At 36.1% G+C, this 21,919-nt stretch overlaps 1 protein-coding gene across 3 annotated transcripts in view; it reads right to left on the reverse strand.

Annotated features, from left to right (window-relative positions):
- The window catches only part of itga9 (integrin, alpha 9), a 62,431-nt gene that overhangs the window by 37,986 nt on the left and 2,526 nt on the right, over window positions 1-21,919 (reverse strand). Inside the window, exons 2-9 of one of the 3 annotated variants that reach the window (XM_060871961.1) lie at window positions 21,445-21,572; window positions 14,444-14,550; window positions 9,944-10,067; window positions 5,839-5,906; window positions 1,392-1,521; window positions 1,212-1,297; window positions 1,027-1,089; window positions 165-302 (exon numbers count right to left, since the gene is read on the reverse strand). In XM_060871961.1, the coding sequence (XP_060727944.1) occupies window positions 165-302; window positions 1,027-1,089; window positions 1,212-1,297; window positions 1,392-1,521; window positions 5,839-5,906; window positions 9,944-10,067; window positions 14,444-14,550; window positions 21,445-21,572 (844 nt within the window). Of the gene's footprint in view, window positions 1-143; window positions 303-1,026; window positions 1,090-1,211; window positions 1,298-1,391; window positions 1,522-1,625; window positions 1,846-5,838; window positions 5,907-9,943; window positions 10,068-14,443; window positions 14,551-21,444; window positions 21,573-21,919 lie in introns of those variants that run through there. The other 2 variants (XM_060871959.1, XM_060871962.1) reach the window with 2 other exon arrangements.

The following is a 21,919-nucleotide window of genomic DNA, read 5'->3' on the forward strand; positions in this document are numbered from 1 at the left end:
TCCTCAGTGATCTTGAAGATCACATAAAGAAATAGATTACCTTGCACACAATTAGAAGAAAACATCTAAGAGTGCTTCAAAGGCAGCTTAATACTGTTTGGCAGAGCTTTCAAACATGAATATATTGTTTATAATAATGTCACCTTATGAGAGAATGAACTCACATTGCCCCTGCTGATGTAAACAGACACCTGGCCTTCATCTCGAACCTCACTGTACATTGGTGCTCCTACCAGCAGGTCTGAGAGTCCATCTGCGTTCAGGTCAACTGCACACAGTGAGGAGCCAAAGTATGAGCCCATCTGAAACCAAGCCAAGGCACAGAGCAACACAGCTCTGATTAGAATTTCATGTTTTAAGTGAAACTTCTCGATACATTCTTCATTAGACTGAACTACTGAAACACTGATTGGCTGATTAGATGACAGCATGAATGAATAGGTGTATAGCTGTTCCCAATAATATGCTTATTGAGTGTATTTTTCCTATATATTCAAAATGATTGTAGCACAACACAAACAGTTCTATTACCTTAAGATATACTGCATATTCAGGAAAAAAGTAAAAATTATACTCAGTTAACAATGGCAAAATTCAGGTAAATATGTACTCCAGAAGACATAAAAAGTACTTAAGTGTTAAAAAGTGATAAAACTGATATGATTGGATGCTACACTAAAATGACAGCATGCTAAAAATTCATTAAAAATTACAGATATTTAATTTCAGTAATAAAAAATATGTAATTCTGCAAAAATAAAATGTATAATAATGTAACACAATTATGCATGTAAAATTATGCATTTCCACCACTGTGCAATTTTACACACAAGACTGAATTTTTTTTTACATAATTGTTTCTCTGTATTTGAGCTTCAGACTACGCTTGTCATAAACACTGTGGTTCCTCAGTACAAATATTTAACTGACTGCTCGTGCAAACCTTTGTGCTAGCAAACACACATTTGGGTGCTTACATAAAATAAGATTTTAAGCAGAGTTATTAGTAGTCTATATTATACCAACCATTTTCCCTGAGGCTTGAAAGACCTTAACAAGAGAGACACCGTCGAGTCTGAAGACATAAACCTACCAGAAAGGAGGACATGAAAGTGTCAGACTTAACAATGACTGAAAAATGTTTTCAATGCAATGCTGGTTTGCTACAGAGTTAAAAGTACAGCCATGGAAAGGAAACAGATTCACATTACTTTTCCTCCACCACCATCCTGAGGTGCACCAGCAGCGATATCGATGGTAGTAGGTGAGGAGAAGTGACCAGCGGTGACTGCATAGCCTGAGTACAAAGCAAACACAAGCTTTACTTCAGTTCTTACAGATTCAAAGCATGCACGCTTCACATTTTCATGATAAAAAAAATGAATGCACACCCAGGTAACTGTATCTTTGAGAACTCAGCTGATCTTTGTTGAGATTGTATTGTGTATTGGAGGTGATATTGAACACTTTCACTGTTCCAGTCCAGTAGTATGATCCAGGTGCTCCCATGACCACCAGCTCCTGCAACATAAATAGAAAACACAAAATAATAAGAGTCTGGTTTTTGACAGAATTCAGTTTGATCATTTGGAACATTTTTTTCCTGACCGTATTCTGTCAGATACCTTTTGTTAGATATTTGTCTCCCTTAGGAGATTAGATGCACTAAAGTAAAGACTGGAAAAAGAACAGGCAATATTTTTTCCTCTCTTCAACTCTCCAGTCTGAGATGCCTCAGATTCCAGTTCTTGGCTCACCAGAGTGGAACCTGATGCAGTCTTTTACTGTTGTAGCCCATCCACTTCAAGTCTTGACATGTGTCCTGAGATGCTTTTTTGCTCACCATGGTTATAAAGAGTGTTTATTTGAGTTATCAGCCATTTATGAAATACTCAACCATCTTGCACCAACAACTATGTCACAGCCAAACTCAATGAGATTATATGTTTCCCTATTCACAATATCAACTCTGCTTCTAAGGCTTAATGAAAAAATGCTTTAAAAGCTAGACATATTTGAACTGATAATGTGTGGCAATGCTGAATATAAACCCAGCTATATTGAAAAAACAAATATATATACATAGTCATAATAAACACATATATTGAAAATATAGCTGCTATTGGAAAAAGTACTATGTCTCAGCCAAGAAGTGGGAATAAATTCAGCAAAGAATTGTATTTATCATGTAATGAATTCAGCTCACCCGTGGGAAAAAATAAAGCTACCAATAAAGCTAGCTTAATAAAGCTACCAATATTAGTATTTTTCCATGCACTGTGAAACAGAGTAATTAATGATGGGTTAATCCACTAATTAACCTTATGTAACCACCCATTCTGTTATCCCATAGCGCTGCTATTGGAACACAGCCAGCTTGTTGATATACACTAACGTCAGTAAGCATTAAGCAACTCAAACAAAGTCATGCTTTCCATTTAAATTTGGGTAAAAAAACAGCACAGGCCTATATTGTTGTTTCTTTTTCTTTCTTTAAAATGACTCATTTTACTTTTTTTGATAGTAAAATGAGAATTTTTTTTTTTGACTCATGAGAACACATGATGATTGTATGATAATTCTAGAAGTAACAAACATTTTAATACTTATACAAGCCACTTGGCAAAATATGGGACTGAGGATTTATTACCATTGTGTGCTGTATCTGGTACCAGATATGGTAACGCAAAGTTTTTTATGTTTGTTTGTCTGAGAAGAAAAAACAGACACAAATGGTGGCAAAAGCCATGGAGGTCACTCTTGCCAATCCAGCATCAGTATCCAAATGACTGAGTGATAGATTTCTTACATGTCAGCCATCTGGTTTAGATGCTTAAGGCTTGATGGTTAGTCAAGATGTTAGTACAAGGCCAACTGATGATAAGGTCCAACAAGGACACATCTGTGAAACACACAGACGCCAGACACTGAAAGAATGTGATAGTTCTGGGTTAAGACTTGCACACACTTCATATAATGTTATCTTAACAAGTGGAATATATTAATTTCAATTCAATTTTATTTGTATAATGCTTTTAGCAGTTGAACATTGTTTCAAAGCAGCTTTATAGAAATATAAAAATTCAGAATAAAAATGACAAAGCTTCTAATTAAATTTATATGTATCTGTAACGAGCAAGACCGAAAGTAAAGGTGGTAAGGAAAAACTCCCTGAGACAGCATGATCCAGACCCAAATGCATCCTTATCTGGGTCACACCAAAGAGTGTGATTATAAAAATGTCCTATATGTGGTGGAGTGGAAATGTGTAAAGTACTCTTTTGAGGTTTGGGGCAATTTTTAAATCGGCATAATTTCTGAATTCTTTAAAGATTTAACACTAATTCCTTCCTACATAAGCCATCAAATTTATCACATGACTATAGTCAAATTGATCGAGTATTTCCTATTATAACATTAAACTAAACAAAGATAAGTATTAAATCTATTTCTACACTTTTCTTTTACTAATTTTAAGCTTAAACATTTATTTCTTTATTTATTTTTATGAAATAATGGTTAAAATGAGCAAACTTATCTGCTCAAGACTAGCACAAGCTTACAATTAGTAAAAGTGTCTACATAATACTCATTTATTTGGTTTCCTTTAATCCTATAATAGGAAATACTAGATAGTAAGCTATATTCAAGATAGTTTAATTAGCTAACGCCATTTATTGCAGTTCAGTCTTCTGTGTGAATGCTTAAAACACACAAAAAGGATTAGAATGATTCAGAATCAAAACTGGGGCAAATTGAAAATCTATAGATTATTTATTAAACATTAAGAGAAATTAAATAAAATTACAATAAAAAAGGACAGTCTAGAAAAAAATCTTTAAATGACCTACAATAAACCAAAACAAGCTTAAACCTGACAGATTTTTGATGGACTGTTGATCATTTAATTGTATAAATTTGACCAGAAAATAAATATTACAAACATACTTATACAGTTGACATGCACTTATCTCAAATACAGACACAGTTATGTGAATAATTATTTGCCATGATTTACTGATTTTTTGCATATTTGTCACTTAAATGATTCAGATCATCAATCAAATTTTAATATTACAGAAAGGTAACCCGAGTAAATACAAAATGCAGTTTTTAAGAGAAAAAAAATCTGTCCAAACCTGCCTGGCCCTATGTGAAAAAGTAACTGCCCCTAAACCTAAAAACTGTTTGTGCCACACGTAGCGGCAACAAGTGCAAAAAGCATTTGTGATAACTGACAATGAGTCTTTGCCATCGCTAGGGAAGAATTCTGGCCCACTCTTCACTCTTTAATTCTGGTCCACTCTTCAGCCATATTGGAGAATTTTTGCCATAGTATCTTAATTAGATTTAGGTCCAGACTTTGACAAGGCCACACAAAAGCCTTAATTTTGTATATTGAGACATTCAGAGGTGGACTTCTGGTGTGTTTTGGGATCATTGCCCTGCTGCATAACCCAAGTGATTGAACTGAGGTCATGGCCAGACTTTCTCCTTCAAGATTTTATGGTAGAGCGCAGAATTCATGGTTCCATTAATTATGGCAAGTTGTCCAGGTCCTGAAGCTGCAAAACAGCCCCAGAATATCACACTACCACTCTTGGTATGATGTTCTTTTTATAAAATGCTGTGTTGGTTTTATGGCAGATGTAACGAAACACAAACCATCCAAAAAGTTCAACTTTTGTCTTTTCAGTCCAAAAATATTTGGATTCTTGGTCATAGATGCGTCACTGGATGACACTTGGGTAAGGCGGCCACTCCTGGGAAGGTTCACCACTGTTCCAAGTTTTCTCCATTTGTAGATAATAGCTCTCACCTTGCTTTGCTGGTGTCCCAAAGTCTTAGATATGGCTTCTTAATTACTTTGTTTTTTTATATGTTCTTAAATTTCTTTAGATTGTGGCATGTTGTGTTTCTTTTTAAGATCTTTGAGCATGATTCACTTTTTCAAACAGGTTCTATTTAAGTGATTTCTTGATTCAACAGGTTTGGCAGTAATCAGGTCTGGGTGTAGCATGTGGAATTTAACTCAGCTTTCCAAAAAAATGTGGTTAATCACAGTTCATTGATGATTAAGAAAGGGGGTTAAAAATTATTAATTATTTTGGACAGCTTTATTTGCTTTAATAAACTAAGTCATCATTTAAAAACTGCATTTTGTATTTTCTGTGGTTATCTTTGTCAAATATTAAAAATTTGTTTAATGATCTCAATCATTAAGTGTGATAAATATGCAAAAAAAATCAGGAAGAAAACAAATGATTTTTTCACAGCACTGCAGGGGTATTTACTGGGCTTATCTGAACAAATCCATTTCAGATTAGTTTAAAATAACAGAGAGAGCGCAGCTTTGATCCTATTTGGACTCATGATGACACTGATAAATTGTATACAGGGCATCACTTCTGTCAGATTCTGGTACCAATTCCAAAATTCCACTGGGCAGCAATTTCCTCCAACCCTGTATATCAAAAAGGCTTCTGGCTGCACTTTAAACAAAGAAGTGAAATATTCAGAATGCTTAAAAAGGGGCCCAAGAGGGAAACATCCCAATCTTGACTGTGCCTGAGGGTGAAAGTATTTCATCGGTTGATAAACACAGCTCATCAACACACAGTTAATAAAATACTCTATTAGTCATGGACAATAATTTGCTGTGAACTTTTACACATGAAAAATCAACAGAATGCACACAGCCAGAACATGCTAATGGGTCTAAGAAATAAATGTGATAAAACAAACAGCAGAAAACATTAAACGTTACAAGAAACATTACAAAATACACATTAGGGACACTTTAAACTTATGGTGTACTTGACATGCACTGCAACTGACCTCCATGAAAGCTCCTGCGATTCCTGCCTGGCATGAGCCATGTTCTTCCCCATACGTCTTCTTATGATCTGCAGAGAGAGAGATACAGAGAAAGCGTGATGGAGAGAGAGAGAGAGAAGGAAAAAAAATATCAGCAAACCTCAAAATGATTTTGCTCTGTGCCTAAGCCAGCAGTTACTGGAGTTCTTCCTGCATTCCATATGGAGCTAGTCAAAGGCTCAGGACCATCCAAGAGGAATCTGGGGGCTCAGAGGCAGACTCAAACAACCCAATAGCACTACAGTCAACAAAAACTCACACTTAGGGAGTATTGTCAGCGGGTGTGGAGTGTGTGTGTGTGTGTTTAATGCTGTGCTCTACAGTTACAGAAAATATTAGTTTTGGATCCCTGAAAAATATGCTGTACACACACTCCAATCCCCAGTGTGAAGGCTGATTGATCAAGGTAGAGCTGGAGTTGTGAAGAGAAACGGAAGGAAGAGAACGACTGCCTGAGTGACCCATCAGCCAAACAGCAAGGGATTTCTGCTTGTGGAAAAAAACACTTGCATGCCTTCTGACTCTTTTTGGGGGCTGAATCGCAAAATCTAAAATTCAGAGACCGTGGGCTTCTGGAATGTGAAAATGAAAAGCTCAGGAAAGGGAAATTATGTGTAATAGTACAATTACATCTGTTACAAGGTACAATACAACTAGGAAAATCTGCAGCTTAAATTTGTAACCATAATAATAATAATAATAATAATAATAATAATAATAATAATAATAATAATAATGCTTCACTGCCTTAGCTTATAAATTAAGCCACACTTTGAATATAACGTCAGACAAACAACAAACAACACATTTTGGTGAAGCTTATTATGGGATCATCATCTGCATCATGCAAAATGTCCATCAGCACTATCTAAATGTTTCCTCTACATCCATTGCTGCAAGTCAGAAACTGCACAAATAAATATAAAGAGCCTCTACACTCTCTGTGCCACATCTGGACAAAACCGTTCATAGTTATCTAACATTTTTCTGGAATGAAAATATGATATCAGACATCTGAGTGTCAGCATATCAGTAAACAAACAAAATGTTGAGCATAAAATATTTTGCATGTTACATGATGACGTTTTTGAAAAAACTGTATAATTCACTCTTCTATATACAATATTTTCCAGGTATTCCAAGAGATTGGTTCTGCATAAACACCCAAAAATGGAGAAACCAAAATTCCCCTGTGTGTTAAATAAAAAAAAACATCCAACATTCAAAATATAGTCATCCATAACATAATAATTTATGAGCTACAAAAAGCATATTTGTATATCCTGTTTTGTCAACACCAACACTAGTTTAGCCCCACCAATTGAATTTACTGCAAGATAAGCCATTAACATTTACAAAAGATTAGCCACACCCATTCACTTCACAGCAGGTTAGCACTATGCACTACAGCAAGATAGGCATGCTTATTCGCTTTACAGCGGGTAAGTCTGCACATTCTCTTTACAGCAAGATAATAATTCTCATTTACTTTACAGCAAAATAGCCATGTCCATTCCCTTTATAACAAGATAACCAGGTCCATTTACTTTACATCAAGATAGCCAGACCCATTACCTTTACATCAAGATAGCCACACCCATTTTCTTTACATCAAGATAGCCACACCCATTTACTTTACATGAAAATAGCCACACCCATTACCTTTACATCAAGATAGCCACACCCATTAACTTTACATCAAGATAGCCACACCCATTTACTTTACAAGAAAATAGCCACACCCATTCACTTTACATCAAGATAGCCACACACATTTACTTTACATGAAAATAGCCACACCCATTACCTTTACATCAAAAGAGCCACACACATTTACTTTACATGAAGATAGCCACACCCATTACCTTTACATCAAGATAGCCACACACATTTACTTTACATGAAGATAGCCACACCCATTACCTTTACATCAAGATAGCCACACACCATTCACTTTACATCAAGATAGCCAGACCCATTACCTTTACATCAAGATAGCCACACCCATTAACTTTACATCAAGATAGCCACACACATTTACTTTACATGAAGATAGCCACACCCATTACCTTTACATCAAGATAGCCACACCCATTAACTTTACATCAAGATAGCCACACCCATTACCTTTACATCAAGATAGCCACACCCATTACCTTTACATCAAGATAGCCACACACATTTACTTTACATCAAGATAGCCACACCCATTACCTTTACATCAAGAGCCACACACATTTACTTTACATGAAGATAGCCACACCCATTACCTTTACATCAAGAGCCACACACATTTATTTTACATGAAGATAGCCACACCCATTACCTTTACATCAAGATAGCCACACACCATTCACTTTACAGAAAGATAGCCACACACCATTCACTTTACATGAAGATAGCCAAACCCGCCTTGACTGTGACAAAGAAAGTGTACTGAACTTTGTATATATCTAGCAAAAAAATGTATACTATTATTATGGTTAACTCCTCAGATACCCTCAGTCAATATGTGGATAAGTCAAGCTGCCCCTCTTTTACCTTTTAAAAACTTATGATCTGCATTAAAGATCAGATGCTTTTTGGCAAATTTGGTCTTCTTTGTGGAACTTTCTGGAAGATGTCCAATGACTGATATATCCTTTTAATTTTTGGTCTATAAAATGAACCTATAATTTGATATGCCCTGTTGCATTATTATTATAATGTTTATTATTATTATTTCCTATTATTATATTGTTTTTGCACTTTGTATGTCTATGTATGAACATGAATATCCAAAGATTGTAAGATGATATGGCCTATGTGGCTGTATATGCTGCTATGAGATACCGGTACCACTGTGTTGTGTTATTAAAATAAATAAATAAATAAATAAATAAATAGCCACACCCATTCACTTTACATCAAGATAACCACACACATTCACTTTACATCAAGATAACCACACCCATTCACTTTACAAGATAGACACACCAATTCACTTTACAAGATAGCCACACCCATTACCTTTACATCAAGATAGCCACACCCATTACCTTTACATCAAGATAGCCACACCTATTTACTTTACAGAAAGATAGCCACACCCATTACCTTTACTGCAAGATAGACAAACCCATTCACTTTACAAGATAGACACACCCATTCACTTTACAGCAAGATAGCCACACCCATTCACTTTACAGAAAGATAGCCACACCCATTCACTTTACATCAAGATAACAACACACATTCACTTTACATCAAGATAACCACACACATTCATTTTACAGCAAGATAGCCACACCCATTACCTTTACAGCAAGATAGCCACACGCATTACCTTTACAGCAAGATAGCCACACCCATTCATTATACAGCAAGATAAACACACCCATTCATTTTACAGCAAGATAACCACACCCATTACCTTTACAGCAAGATAGCCACACCCATTACCTTTACAGTAAGATAGCCACACACATTTACTTTACAGGAAGACAGCCACATCCATTCACTTTACAGCAAAATAGCAACACCCATTACCTTTACAGCAAGATAGCCACACTCAAATGACCACTCATACTAAAATGACCACTCACACTCATATCACACTCAAGATAGCCACACTCAAACTTTACAGCAAAATAGCCACACACATTCAATTTACTGCAAGATAGCGACACCCTTACACTTTACAGCAAAGTAGCCATGCTTATTCACTTTACAGCAGGTTAGCCCCTCCCATTAACTTCACAGTAGGTTAGCCCCGTCCATTCATTTTTATAAAAGGTTAGCCCCTCTCATTCAATTTACAGCAAGATAACTCTGTCCATTCGCTTTAATATAAGCTTATTTACACCTATTTATTGTGCAGCAAGATAGCCCCACCCATTCAGGGGGAGAGGATGGAAAATCCTGTAATGTAAACATTTATTATAATTGTTTTTACATTAACATTTACAGCATGTGGCACACTTTGTTTTTGTACAGAAAGCATCACAAATTTGTTTGAAGTAGACTTTTCAGGGACATTTCGGAAAATTTTAGGAACAAAACATATGTTATAAATGAAATAAAATACCTTCATAACACGGAATGAGAGCCTGGGACCTGCCCTGTAATGTTGGTGAGATCACAGAACAATAGCCATGTGGTAGGATGTGCTCCGTTTCGTAATACACGTTTTTCCAGCGATGTGCACAGGCCTATGGATAAAACAAAGAAAAAGGATTTTTACATAAACATAAACAGTTTAAGGATCATCACATACCACACATTTTGACAAAGGACAGCAGAACAAATAGTCGCTAAAACATAATTAGATTAACTCAAGATGCAGTCCTGTCATTTGTTTCCCACCCATATTGTGACTTTCCTCCTGCATTATGGTTGTAAAATATTTCTTACAACACACATGCTCCACATGTTTGACAACTGAAAACTCATTCATATCACCAAAGCAACCATGACAAAACAGTGAAGCATTTCTTATTTTTGACACACCCTTTGCTGTTAGATTCCATCAGATTTTATGTCAGCTATCAGGAGTAGCCCTAAACCTATGTACATTAGAATAGCAGAATAATCCAAGGGCTAAACATGTACACTGTTGTAGCTTTTGTTTTTCGCCATATACAGCCAGAGCCTATTACACCCTGAGTAATATACTGTCAAGTTCAGTTCTTCCAGTTTGAGTTAGCAATTCTAGCAGTTATGCTATTGTTATTTAAGTCAGTATATCCTTTTGTTAAACCCATGCAAAGTGTACTATCATTTGTCTGGTCAAAAATAGTGTAACAGAAAAAAATAAAAATAAAAAATAAGTTCAACATCACAGTCATGGTGGTAGTTATGGAAAACAATCAAATAAATCCTTATATCTGACAAAAACCAAAAGCACAGCAAATATCTGTCTGGCCATGACTTATGGTTTCGGTTTGAAGTTTCAAAAGAATCAACATCCTCCTTACAATGTCTAATGTCTTACCAGTGACACAGAGTGAGTCTGTACAAGAGATAAGAGAGATGTAAGTAGTGGATGTTGGGGAAAATAATAAATAAATATTAAATATGAGATAAAGAAGAATCGGAAATGGCCAAAAAATGAAGTTCTCTCATTTGATCCAAGAGCATGTCCTTAACTCACCTCCCACAGCCCATCAACCATTTGACTTTAAAAAAAACTTCTCTCTCTTGTCTTCATTAACATTGTCTACTGGCAGTAAACACACTTTCTCTCATCTTGGGTTTCAAATAAACATTCTTCTTTAGTGTGAAATAGGGGGCTACAGAGCAGTTTTCCAAGCGCAGCAGGAATAGAAATACATTCATGTGGTAATTGCTGAGAATTCTCGAGACAACAGTGAGATCAGATTCTTGTTGAGAAGTTCAAGCACCCCCCACCCCATCCACCACCCTTTCTGCCCCTCTCTCACTCTCCTTATGGAGACTGTGGGTCTTTATACAGACCACTACAATCCAATGAAGTTATAGACAAACAGAAACACACACAGTTAGACAACTGTTGCATCAGAGAGCCATGTTGTTCAGCATGAGAGCCCTTCCAGTTTATTACACACAATGAACTTGTTAAAATTAAGTCTCTCAAAAATAAACTGCTGAAAATGAACAATGGGAACAGTGATGCCAGAATTAGAGGCTCAAATACCTAAAAAAAAAAAAAAACACACAGAAAAGTATAAGAGAAAGATATTTAAGATAACAGACAAGTTTAGCCAGCTAGCAATGCTACCAATATCATTCAAATGTTACTTGGATTTACCTCTAAAACATGTTGCAGTTTCTATGCTACTGTATCTTCTTTGCTAAAACAAATTAAGATATGTCTTTATTCCAAAATTTTGAATGACAAAATATTCAGAAAAATGCTACACAAGGTTTCATTGTTGTATCATTTCTGTAAATGTTTTCCTAGAATATCAGGCAGGCTACAGTACTGTGAACGATAAAACATTTAGTTTCATTTTGTTTGTTTAGTGCGTCTATCAATGGACAATGTCATAAAGTAGCTTTAGAGAAATGCATAAATTCCAGAGGTGATGGTGGTGGTGAGGAAAAACTTCCTCAGATGACATGAAGAAGAAACCTTGAAAGGAAACAGACTTAAAGGGAAACCTATCCACATATGGTTGACAGAAGAATGTGATTATAAAATCATTCCCTTTGTTAACTGTGTACTATACAGACTAAAACTGTAATTTTCTAACAAGGAACTTGTGAGCAACTCATGTATAAGTACGAGAATCAGAGTTATGAATTCATTAAAACTTTTAAAAGCATTGCTGGTGTAAAAACATGAATTTATTTATAGAATGTATTATAATTAATTGACATTCAGTGCTGTGTTCGGGGTAGAAAATGTCAAACATCAGGACAAACATTTTCTTCTGTGACTCAGCATGAAGACATACATAATAAATGTATTTAATTTTCATAATATAGAACATAAATGTGATCAGTATCAGTATATTATATTCTAAGTAGTGTGCCTAGTACTCTGCACAAGCAGGTTATATAACTGTATCTCTCAAAATATCTTTATACATATCTACAGCCTTCATTTTGTATCTTTAAAATAAATAATAGGTAACTACAGTGAATTAAGCCATAGACTTCATTTATTCTTTAATCTTACTGATTCATAATGGTACACACACAGCTCTGTTCACTAATGATTTGATAGTACTGTAGTATACACTTTAAGCATCTTTTGAAATCCGTTTCACAATGAACTTATGGCGCACTCTTCCACTTCTGTAATGTGAATGTTTATGCATTCCCCATTTCCTTCTTGGCTAAACTGGCAGCGTTAGAGGCAAACAAGCTCCACAAGAACATCTAATGTTACTATAATAATAAAAAGACTCCAATGAATCACATCATTATGAAAACAAGAGTCTGTCTTGTTCAAGGATGTAAGCTATCACAAATTAGACAAAAGTTACATAATACCAACAGTGTACTGGTGGAAGGAATGAGTGTAAGTCCTTGTTTTGCTGACAATATCAGAGCCAACATGGAGTCCTGCTGTCGTCATGCTTCAGCTCCTGCTGTGATTGGCCCAGAGGGGAGATTACCATGGAGATCTCTCAAATAACCATTACAAATGCAGAAACATGAAGTAGTGCACATAAAACCACTACAATATGACATTCTTTAGTTGCACATCATACTGTATAAATCACTACCCATTAGCAATTATCTGCTATATGACTGCTGATCATTTGATGAATTTTAATCCCATGTAATTTTATCACTACTATAATGTACACTGAAGTATATTCTGAAATGACTGCTGTCACACTTCCCCACTTTAACAACATAACTTAACACACACCAATTTCCTTAATTCATTATTATGCACTATATAACATCATCAGTGTCCCCTAAACCTCTGTCACTCAGCACAGCAGCAGAAGGTTGTAAAACGTCCTTCAGTGGCTCAGAGAGTGCTGCAATTAGCTCCCTTTAGACTTATCATCAAAGTGCACGGTTGGTACCCTGGAGCCCAGAGAGAGTCTCATGCTTTCATCACCCACTGCAGGGTGCTGTGTGTGAGACATAACAAGCCCTCTGCCCTTGAGTGGGACCACCAGAATGAGCCAAATCTAAACAAACCCAGTCAGCTGCCTATCTATTCTCATCACCTCTCTCTCATCAAGTGAGGGGAGAGAAAAAAAACAAAACTGTCTATTCTAAAACTGTCTATTCTCACTTTTCATCATGGGATAGTGCCCTATCTTTAAATAGCAAGTATAATAAGTATAAGTGAAAATCCTTTTTCTGATAACAAGAATAGACTTTAAAAAACGCAAAGTCAATGTAAGAGACATTGGCATGGTTACCATTGGACATAATTATGCTCATCTTCACACAGCAGCCTCATACATTTAGTCACTGTAAATAAGTACATAATCTGTATAATTATAGGCATCTTTCTTTTTTAAAGATTAAAAAATGTATCTTAAGTAATCAGTATAAAAACAAGTAACACGTAAAACATAAAAAACACATCTATCATCCATCATATTAAATTCTTAATATGATAAAGAGTTACAGCATAACTTGCAGTGTAGGCATTCGTAATGAGAGGACTGGCGTTCTTGTGTCACATCTTTTTTTGGCTGCTACTTCCAACCTTATACTAAATGTTGCTGAATTTAATGTCCCATAATTTAAATATGTGCTAGTAAAAGGTTGGGTTTAGTCTGGTTTAGTTAGTATTTTTTAATTGCTTTTCATGTAATATATTCACGGGTTATAAAAACCCTTTTACCCCAACAGCATTATAGCCCACATGTGCTGGGGTGTGAAACAATCATCTCTGTGGTGCTTTCTTGCCCTGCCTTAGTAAATATAATGCTTTGTTTATATATGTGTAAATGGTGCACTGGAGCAGTTTATGTGCAGGGAAGAAAATGTATGCCTTAATTTAACTACATAGAAGTTTAAAGTGTGCACTTATATTTAAAGTGATTTCTGCCATTTAAAAATACAAACTGATAAAGAACATTTTTGGAGCCATCATAAATCCCTTTTAGAATTTTTCCCAATAACATACCAGAACTCTTCCATTGGGTTTGTCTTGTCTCGCCAGACTGACCCCCATCCACTCATCATCCCGGTCACCTTGGCATGTCTTTCCACAAGACTCCCTTTGCTTGTTACCTGGAAAAAGAGATCAGACAACCAGAATCTAATGAATTTGGTGATTTGCTTCCCTCATATGTGCATCACTGCTTAATACATGCCATATAGGTTAGCCACATTAAATTGCCTCTATGTGTCAAATAGTGTGGGAATGTGTGTGCATGGTGCACAGTGATGGACTGACATTCCATTTGGGACGCTTGAATCAGACAGTGTACTAGGAGTGTAATGATGCAGCAAGATTCAAATTCCATACAATACTGTCATGTCTCAATACAACAAATTTTTGGCCTAGAAAAAATAAGCAACGCCTAAATATCAATATGCATTTATATTCATTCATTTTCTACCGCTTATCCGAACTACCTCGGGTCACGGGGAGCCTGTGCGATCTCAGGCATCATCGGGCATCAAGGCAGGATACACCCTGAACGGAGTGCCAACCCATCGCAGGGCACACACACACACACACTCTCATTCACTCACGCAATCACACACTACGGACAATTTTCCAGAGATGCCAATCAACCTACTATGCATGTCTTTGGACCGGGAGAGGAAACCGGAGTACCCGGAGGAAACCCCCGAGGCACGGGGAGAACATGCAAACTCCACACACACAAGGCGGAGGCGGGAATCGAACCCCCGACCCTGGAGGTGTGAGGCGAACGTGCTAACCACTAAGCCACCGTGCCCCCTATGCATTTATATATAAAAAATTAATCAAGAGAACAATTACAGTGGGTTGTGATTGAGTGTATAGGTTATAGAATATGCCCAATACTTCACTTGTACTGTCAGATGAAACTGACCGATTACATGACAGGGGATAGAAAAAAAAAAGATAGACTAAAGACAAAGAAATGTGGTATATAACAGGAAAGACAGTATGTTTTTCAAACAGTATGTAGAGGTAAAAGAGGTATGTAACTGACTCCATGCATTTCGCTTGTTTCTTTTCTTAAATATTTAGCATTTTCCATGATAGAATACAATTTCATTGTTAATATGAAAGGCCATTAATATAATACAAACCAACAAAAGAGGGTTCATGTTCAGAAAACGACAGGGTTTAAGCTTCCTAAATTATTTGAGTTATGTAAAAATAATGATGTCAGAACAGATGTTCTAAATAACTATAAAAAAAAAACATGCATAGAATGCCCACTTGAAACAAACTTGCTGACACGATATTTGGCTCTAATGTGGAAATAAAATAATCAGTTTTCAGATATCAGAGGCCTCAGTTTAAGTCAATAATCAGGGCACCGCCATTATTCACAAACCCATATGTGCCAATATTTCTGTTGAGCCACTGCAGCACCTCCTTTTTCTCTATGACCTAGGTGCAGATTGCAATCACACACTGAAGAGCAAAGGTGAAGGCTCGCAGAACTGCTGCTATTTGTTTTGGCACCCACTACTATTCTTCTCATAAACAGCTTGCCTGCATCAGCATGGAAGTCATCAGACTAATGTGGGTGAAATGCCTGACAGAACTCGGCCCAACACTTCTTTTGCACCGTATATTTAATGATGAACCCTGCACATAAAAAAGATAGGTTGGCAAGAAAGTTAGCAATAAATGAACAGATGAACTGTGGAGTTCAACTGTAGAACATGACAACATCAGGACTATTAAGCAAAATATCTGATAACTAACAGCAGCAACATGTCCAAAAAATACATCTGACTGCTCCTATCTAGAGCTAATGTCATGTGGTTGAGGCAAAACAAACCCCTTTAGTATGCCTTTAGTTGGATATTGGGCATTAGTTCAAATCAGAAGGAGTAAGGAATGATCAGTAAATCTCCAGCTTTGCTTTCCAACACAATCTCAATAACAGACGTGTTTGTTTTTGACGTGGGTCATGAGGATCTGCTCTTTGGGGTTTGAGCGTAGCTCAGAGAGAGGAGTTTGTGTCAGTATACAACCCAATAAGAACGGCTCAAACTGTGCAGGCTGTGTGTAAGGCATATCAGGGTCATAAAAAGGGGGGGTACGGGGCCGGAATGGGTGTCAGCCCACACGCTCTGCTTTGATCATCAGTAGCAGGTCAGTTAACTTGTAAAGCAAGCTCGATCAAAAAGCATTCACGTGAATCAAAGGACAACAGGCAAGTCAGATTCTGCTTTAAACGCCTGCTAAAACTTAGCAAGAATGACTTAAACCAGATTTGATCTACTTATTACATACAATATTTTTAAAGCATTTCACTGCAGTCAATAAAATAATCCTCACAAACAGAGATGTGCATATGTCATATGGGTTATTAATGATATAGATGTTGGGCCTCATTTATCCAACTGAATAGGAACAGGTTCATTCATGAATCATTTGTATTTACACAAAATATTTGCTATTCATGAAAATTCTTGTTTGTATGCTACTCATGCTCCTGAGAGTGTGTGTGTGTAGATTATAGCATAATACATAACTAATGTAAACCTCGGTTGTTCGGTTTCTGATGTATTAATAGTGATAAGATAAAGCTAAGTGATAAGTTTTGAAGCTTTTGTGAAACTCAGTCATTTTATATCAGTGAAATTATCTAAAAAAAAAAAGTAAATATCAATAGGATATCAAAGGAACAACAAAAATCTATAAATTAAGACTAATAAGAACAGTTAGTAAGAATGTTGTTGAATAGAAGGTGAACAGGCTCAGGCAGTGTATCAGATCTGTTGGGTCTTTAAACGCATTCAATAAGAGCCAGGACTAAGTGACCCATCTGGTATGTCTCTGTGCTGTAACTCCCTACAGTTCTGCAGACCATTTGCTTCCTTAAGAGACTTTTGTGTAAAAAAAATATAAAAAAAATATTTTAATAAATAAATAAGTGAATAAACAAATAAGTGAATAAATAAATAAGTGAATAAACAAATAAGTGAATAAATAAATAAGTGAATAAATAAATAGATAAATAATAATAATAATTATTATTATTATTATTATTATTATTATTATTATTATTATTATTATTATTATTTTAGCCTTCATGTCAATCCATTTTTACCTCACTTAATTCCTCACTATTTTCTGAAATTTGGTTCCAGTTTCAAGGAGCTCTAAAAAATAAATAAGAAAGGTGATTTAAAAAAAACAAAAAACTCATTAAACATAGAAATGAGTCAAAATAACTTTCACTTCTACCTCTGAGAAAGTTTTTTTTGGCTTGCGCTTATGATTTTAGCAATTTAATCTGTGCCTTTTATGGTGTTTAGTGGGTTTGAGTGCACTAGTGATGATATAGAGTGCATAGAATGATGTACAAAAAAATCTCATTCATGAAACTCTTGTACGGAATCCAAAAGAGTCAAGGTTGGATCAGTCTACTAAATGAATCAAATCAAGTCTGGCATGTTTTCATTGCTGATATAAAATTAGATACACCTATCAGCCATAACCACCTGCCTAATATAGTGTGGGTCCTGGACTCCACAAGACCTCTAAAGATGTGCTGTCGCATCTGGCACGAAAATGTTAGCAGCAGATCCTTTAAGTCCTGTAAGCTATGAGGTGAAGCCTCCATGGATCAGACTTGTTTGTCCAGTACATCCCACAGAAGCTTGATCAGATTAAAATCTGGGGAATTTGGAGACCAATTTAACACCTTGGACTCTTTGTTTCTTTGTAGGTGCTTTGTTCAGAGGACGGGGTGAACAGTCCCTTATGCAGAAAACTGTAATGCACATGTTCATTTCACCTTTCAGTTACAGCCAGCATTAACTTTTTCAGTAATTTATGATGTAGCTCTTCTGTGGGATCGGACTAGATAGGCTAATCTTCACTCCCCAGGAAATTCAATGAGCCTTGGGCACCCGTGACCATGTCGCTGGATCGCTGGTTGTCCTTCATTGAACAACTTTTGGTAGGTACTAAACACTGTATACCAGGAACACTGGCTGATTTGACCCATGTCACAGTTGTTCAGATCCTTACACATGCTTATACTGTATTAGTAACTAACAACATCTTTGAGAACTGACTGTTCACTTGCTGTCTAATATATCGCACCTTCTTACAGTTGCCACTGTAATGAGATAATCAACGTTATTCATGTCACCTCTCTGTCGCTGTAATGTTATCACTGATCAGTGTTCACTTCCAAATCTGTGCACCAGATTCACGTTTAAGTTTACTGAGCACTAGTACATAAGTCCTGTACTGTTCTAGCACACGCTGTCTGAGATGTAGAATGTAGTTTAGTCCGCTTCATTTTCATGCATTTAGCATGCATCTCTAGTTCTTGCTTGTTGTGTGTTTTCATGATCATAATCTTTGTTTCTATGTGTTTCACTCTGATAGACTTCTGCACTTCTGCTAATGACCTCTGCTAATATTTCCTGAAAACTTGTTACTGATGAAGTATATTCTAATTTTGATTATTAAACTATGCATTTTTCAGGTTCTTAAAGATGTAAACACACACACACACACACACACACACACACACACTATGTGTGGTGCAGTCTAGCACTTAGTATCTTTATATCTATAAATAACTGTATCATCAATGTAATATCAGCAGTATGTGTTACAGTGAAACTAAGAGTCATACTGTAACTGAAGAGGTCAAAAATCCATAGGTGCCAAAAGAAACTTCAAAAGAAACTTCAATTTCTTCAGTACCAGTTTGCAAAATTATGTGCAAATGATGGCCGCTTTCCTTTCTTTACAATTTCTTTAAGGCAATGCAGAAATCACAACATCACAAACAGGACTGTAGACACTGTAGTGGATTGGTTACTTATTCATTTAGTAGAAAGAGTTAGTTAATAAACTAAGCACAACATTATCTCTTACTATCTTACGCCTTATCATCCCAGACTTAGAAACCCATAAATACAATGACTAATAAATTCAGTGGTGCTGATACCACAGAATAGATAGCAATGAGTTTTTGTTAACCATGTAGTTATATAATCTGTTAGAAAGCAGTAGCCTGTGCAGGTTCAGCTGAGTATAATGTGAACACAGTATTCACATTCTGAGTCAACCAAAACAACTGTTTTTGGTTAAGTAAACCTCTATTAAAATTGAAAGGCGATAACAACCTGAGGTAACCCCATTTCTAATAACTAAAGAATTAATGAAAAACTTTAACTTCAGGATCTTTCTTCCAGCACATGCCTCAGCAAATGCTCTTTATTTTCCTAAATTAATGCCACGTGAAAAGTAAAGCTACCAAATAAAGATAAACAGAACAGTATGGTGTCATGAAAGAAGTTTTTAAAAATTCTAGATTGGGTACCTGTGAATTGAAACCTGTGATGCGGTAGCTCAGTGGCTAAGGTGTTGGACTACAGATTAGAAGGTTGTGAGTTCAATCCCTGGACATTCTATCTGTTCTGTTTTGATAAACAATGTGCTGAACACAGACACTCCGTGACAAGTTCTTCTTCCATAATTTAGATAATCCTTTTCTTAATAAACTCACTAAACTACCAGTGATCAGGTGAAGCATCATAAATATTACACCAACAATGAATATTACACCTTTCTAAAATAAACATGTACAGTTTCCTTGCTCAATCATGCAAGCAAGACTGGAGTATCTGATAAATAACTAATAGGAAAATGATGTTTATGGGCTATGATATTTACAGCTAAGTTTTAAATAGTGTATGAATCATATAAAACATCATGTTCATCATACTGTACACGCCATGTAGAACATGGTTCCAGGGTCCTAGGTTTGACCCTGAGCTCAAGTTACGGTCTATATAGAGATTACATATTGTTCTTCATGTGTCCATGTGGGTCTCTTCCCACCACCCAGAAACATGCCAGTAGGTGGACTGGCAAGATAAAATGGCCCAGGTGTGAGGGAGTGTGTGTGCATGGCACCCTGCAATGGACTGGCATCCCATCATATGGTGTATTCCTGTCTCATTCCTGAAATAGTCTCCAGATTCACCACGACAATGACATTGATTTACTAAGTTTGTGAGTAAGAGTGAGTTCTATTTAAATACATTCCAGAACTTTAAAATTTACAACTTTTCTTCCAGTAAAACTTCATGGTAATTGACACTACTTTCCCGTATTATTGGTGCTGTTTGTCAGAGGCACCCCTTGACCTCCAGGGTCTGAACCAACATAATTCATGTAAGTTCATGGCTGAAGGGAAAGCTTAGGCCCCAGGCCTGCTGGCAGGCACCATTTAATCTTGTGTGTTCCAGCGGTGACACATAGAGTAAGCAGGAGAGCGTACATTAAAACCACAGAAACCACTCACTCCCATCAGCCACAAGAAAGGAGCTTAAAGCACATGAAGAGATGTCTACAACTGAAAGAGTTGGCTCAACGTCTTGGAAAATATTAGCAAAACGTTCATCATTTCTAAGAAAATATTCCAGGACTTCAGCTTGATATAGTTCTTCTATGTCTCGATCTATAGCTGTTTAAACAGCCATTTAATGGAGAGTACAGTATAGGTAATGTAACTGAACACACATCATAAGTCATCAAAATGTAACGATTAGAATAAAAAAGTCAGTATAGAAAGCTTCTATTCTTTAGCCTATTCGTTAAAAGAAGAGCACTGCCAAAGCACCAGCAGGACTATAAACAGGTCCCTTTGATAAATATTTGCACCAGGAAAAGAATAACAGCATATTATCAGCACCAAAAATGAGCCCTGCCATAACAAGATGGCAGTGAAAACAACAGGAAGAGTTATGATCAGATTTTTACAAGAGTTACACTGAAGAACACCAAGCACATCAGTTCCCAAAGCCAAAACAATCTGTTACTGTTTATACAAAATTTATAATGCTGTAATTCAACAAAAAGCAGAACACAAATCATGGTTGCATGTCTCTTTCTGATGAATTGTAATTCTGGATCTACTTTTCAATTTGTATACATTTTGAGTCTGAGAACACCTTCTTAAAATTTAAACTCACCTCTGCCCAGGTCAATCTCTGTACAGCGGCGCTCTGGGTTGCTGTGTATACGGCACTTAAACACAGCTCCAGGAGAGTGAATAGAGTTACTGAAGGATGAATTTGCCCGTGGAGCCCCAACCAGAATCCTGTACACAAGAACATGAGCTATGACTTGTTTCAGTCTACTGACAACACGTGTGCAGTTAAACAGTAAGTGCACACACACACACACACACTCACACACCCATACACACATATATATATATATATATATATATATATATATATATATATATATATATATATATATATATATATATATATATATATATATATATAAATGGCAATTCACATGCAACAGCATGACAATTTTTGGTTTTTCTTATACACTGAAGACATATGGGATACATCTACATGCATTAAACAACACAGAACAAGACACTTTTAGCTTGAACATACAGATATTTAACAAAGTATTGGGTCAAAAGTATTG

The sequence above is a fragment of the Tachysurus vachellii genome, chromosome 6, assembly GCF_030014155.1.
Source record: "Tachysurus vachellii isolate PV-2020 chromosome 6, HZAU_Pvac_v1, whole genome shotgun sequence".
In the NCBI taxonomy this organism is placed as follows: domain Eukaryota; kingdom Metazoa; phylum Chordata; class Actinopteri; order Siluriformes; family Bagridae; genus Tachysurus; species Tachysurus vachellii.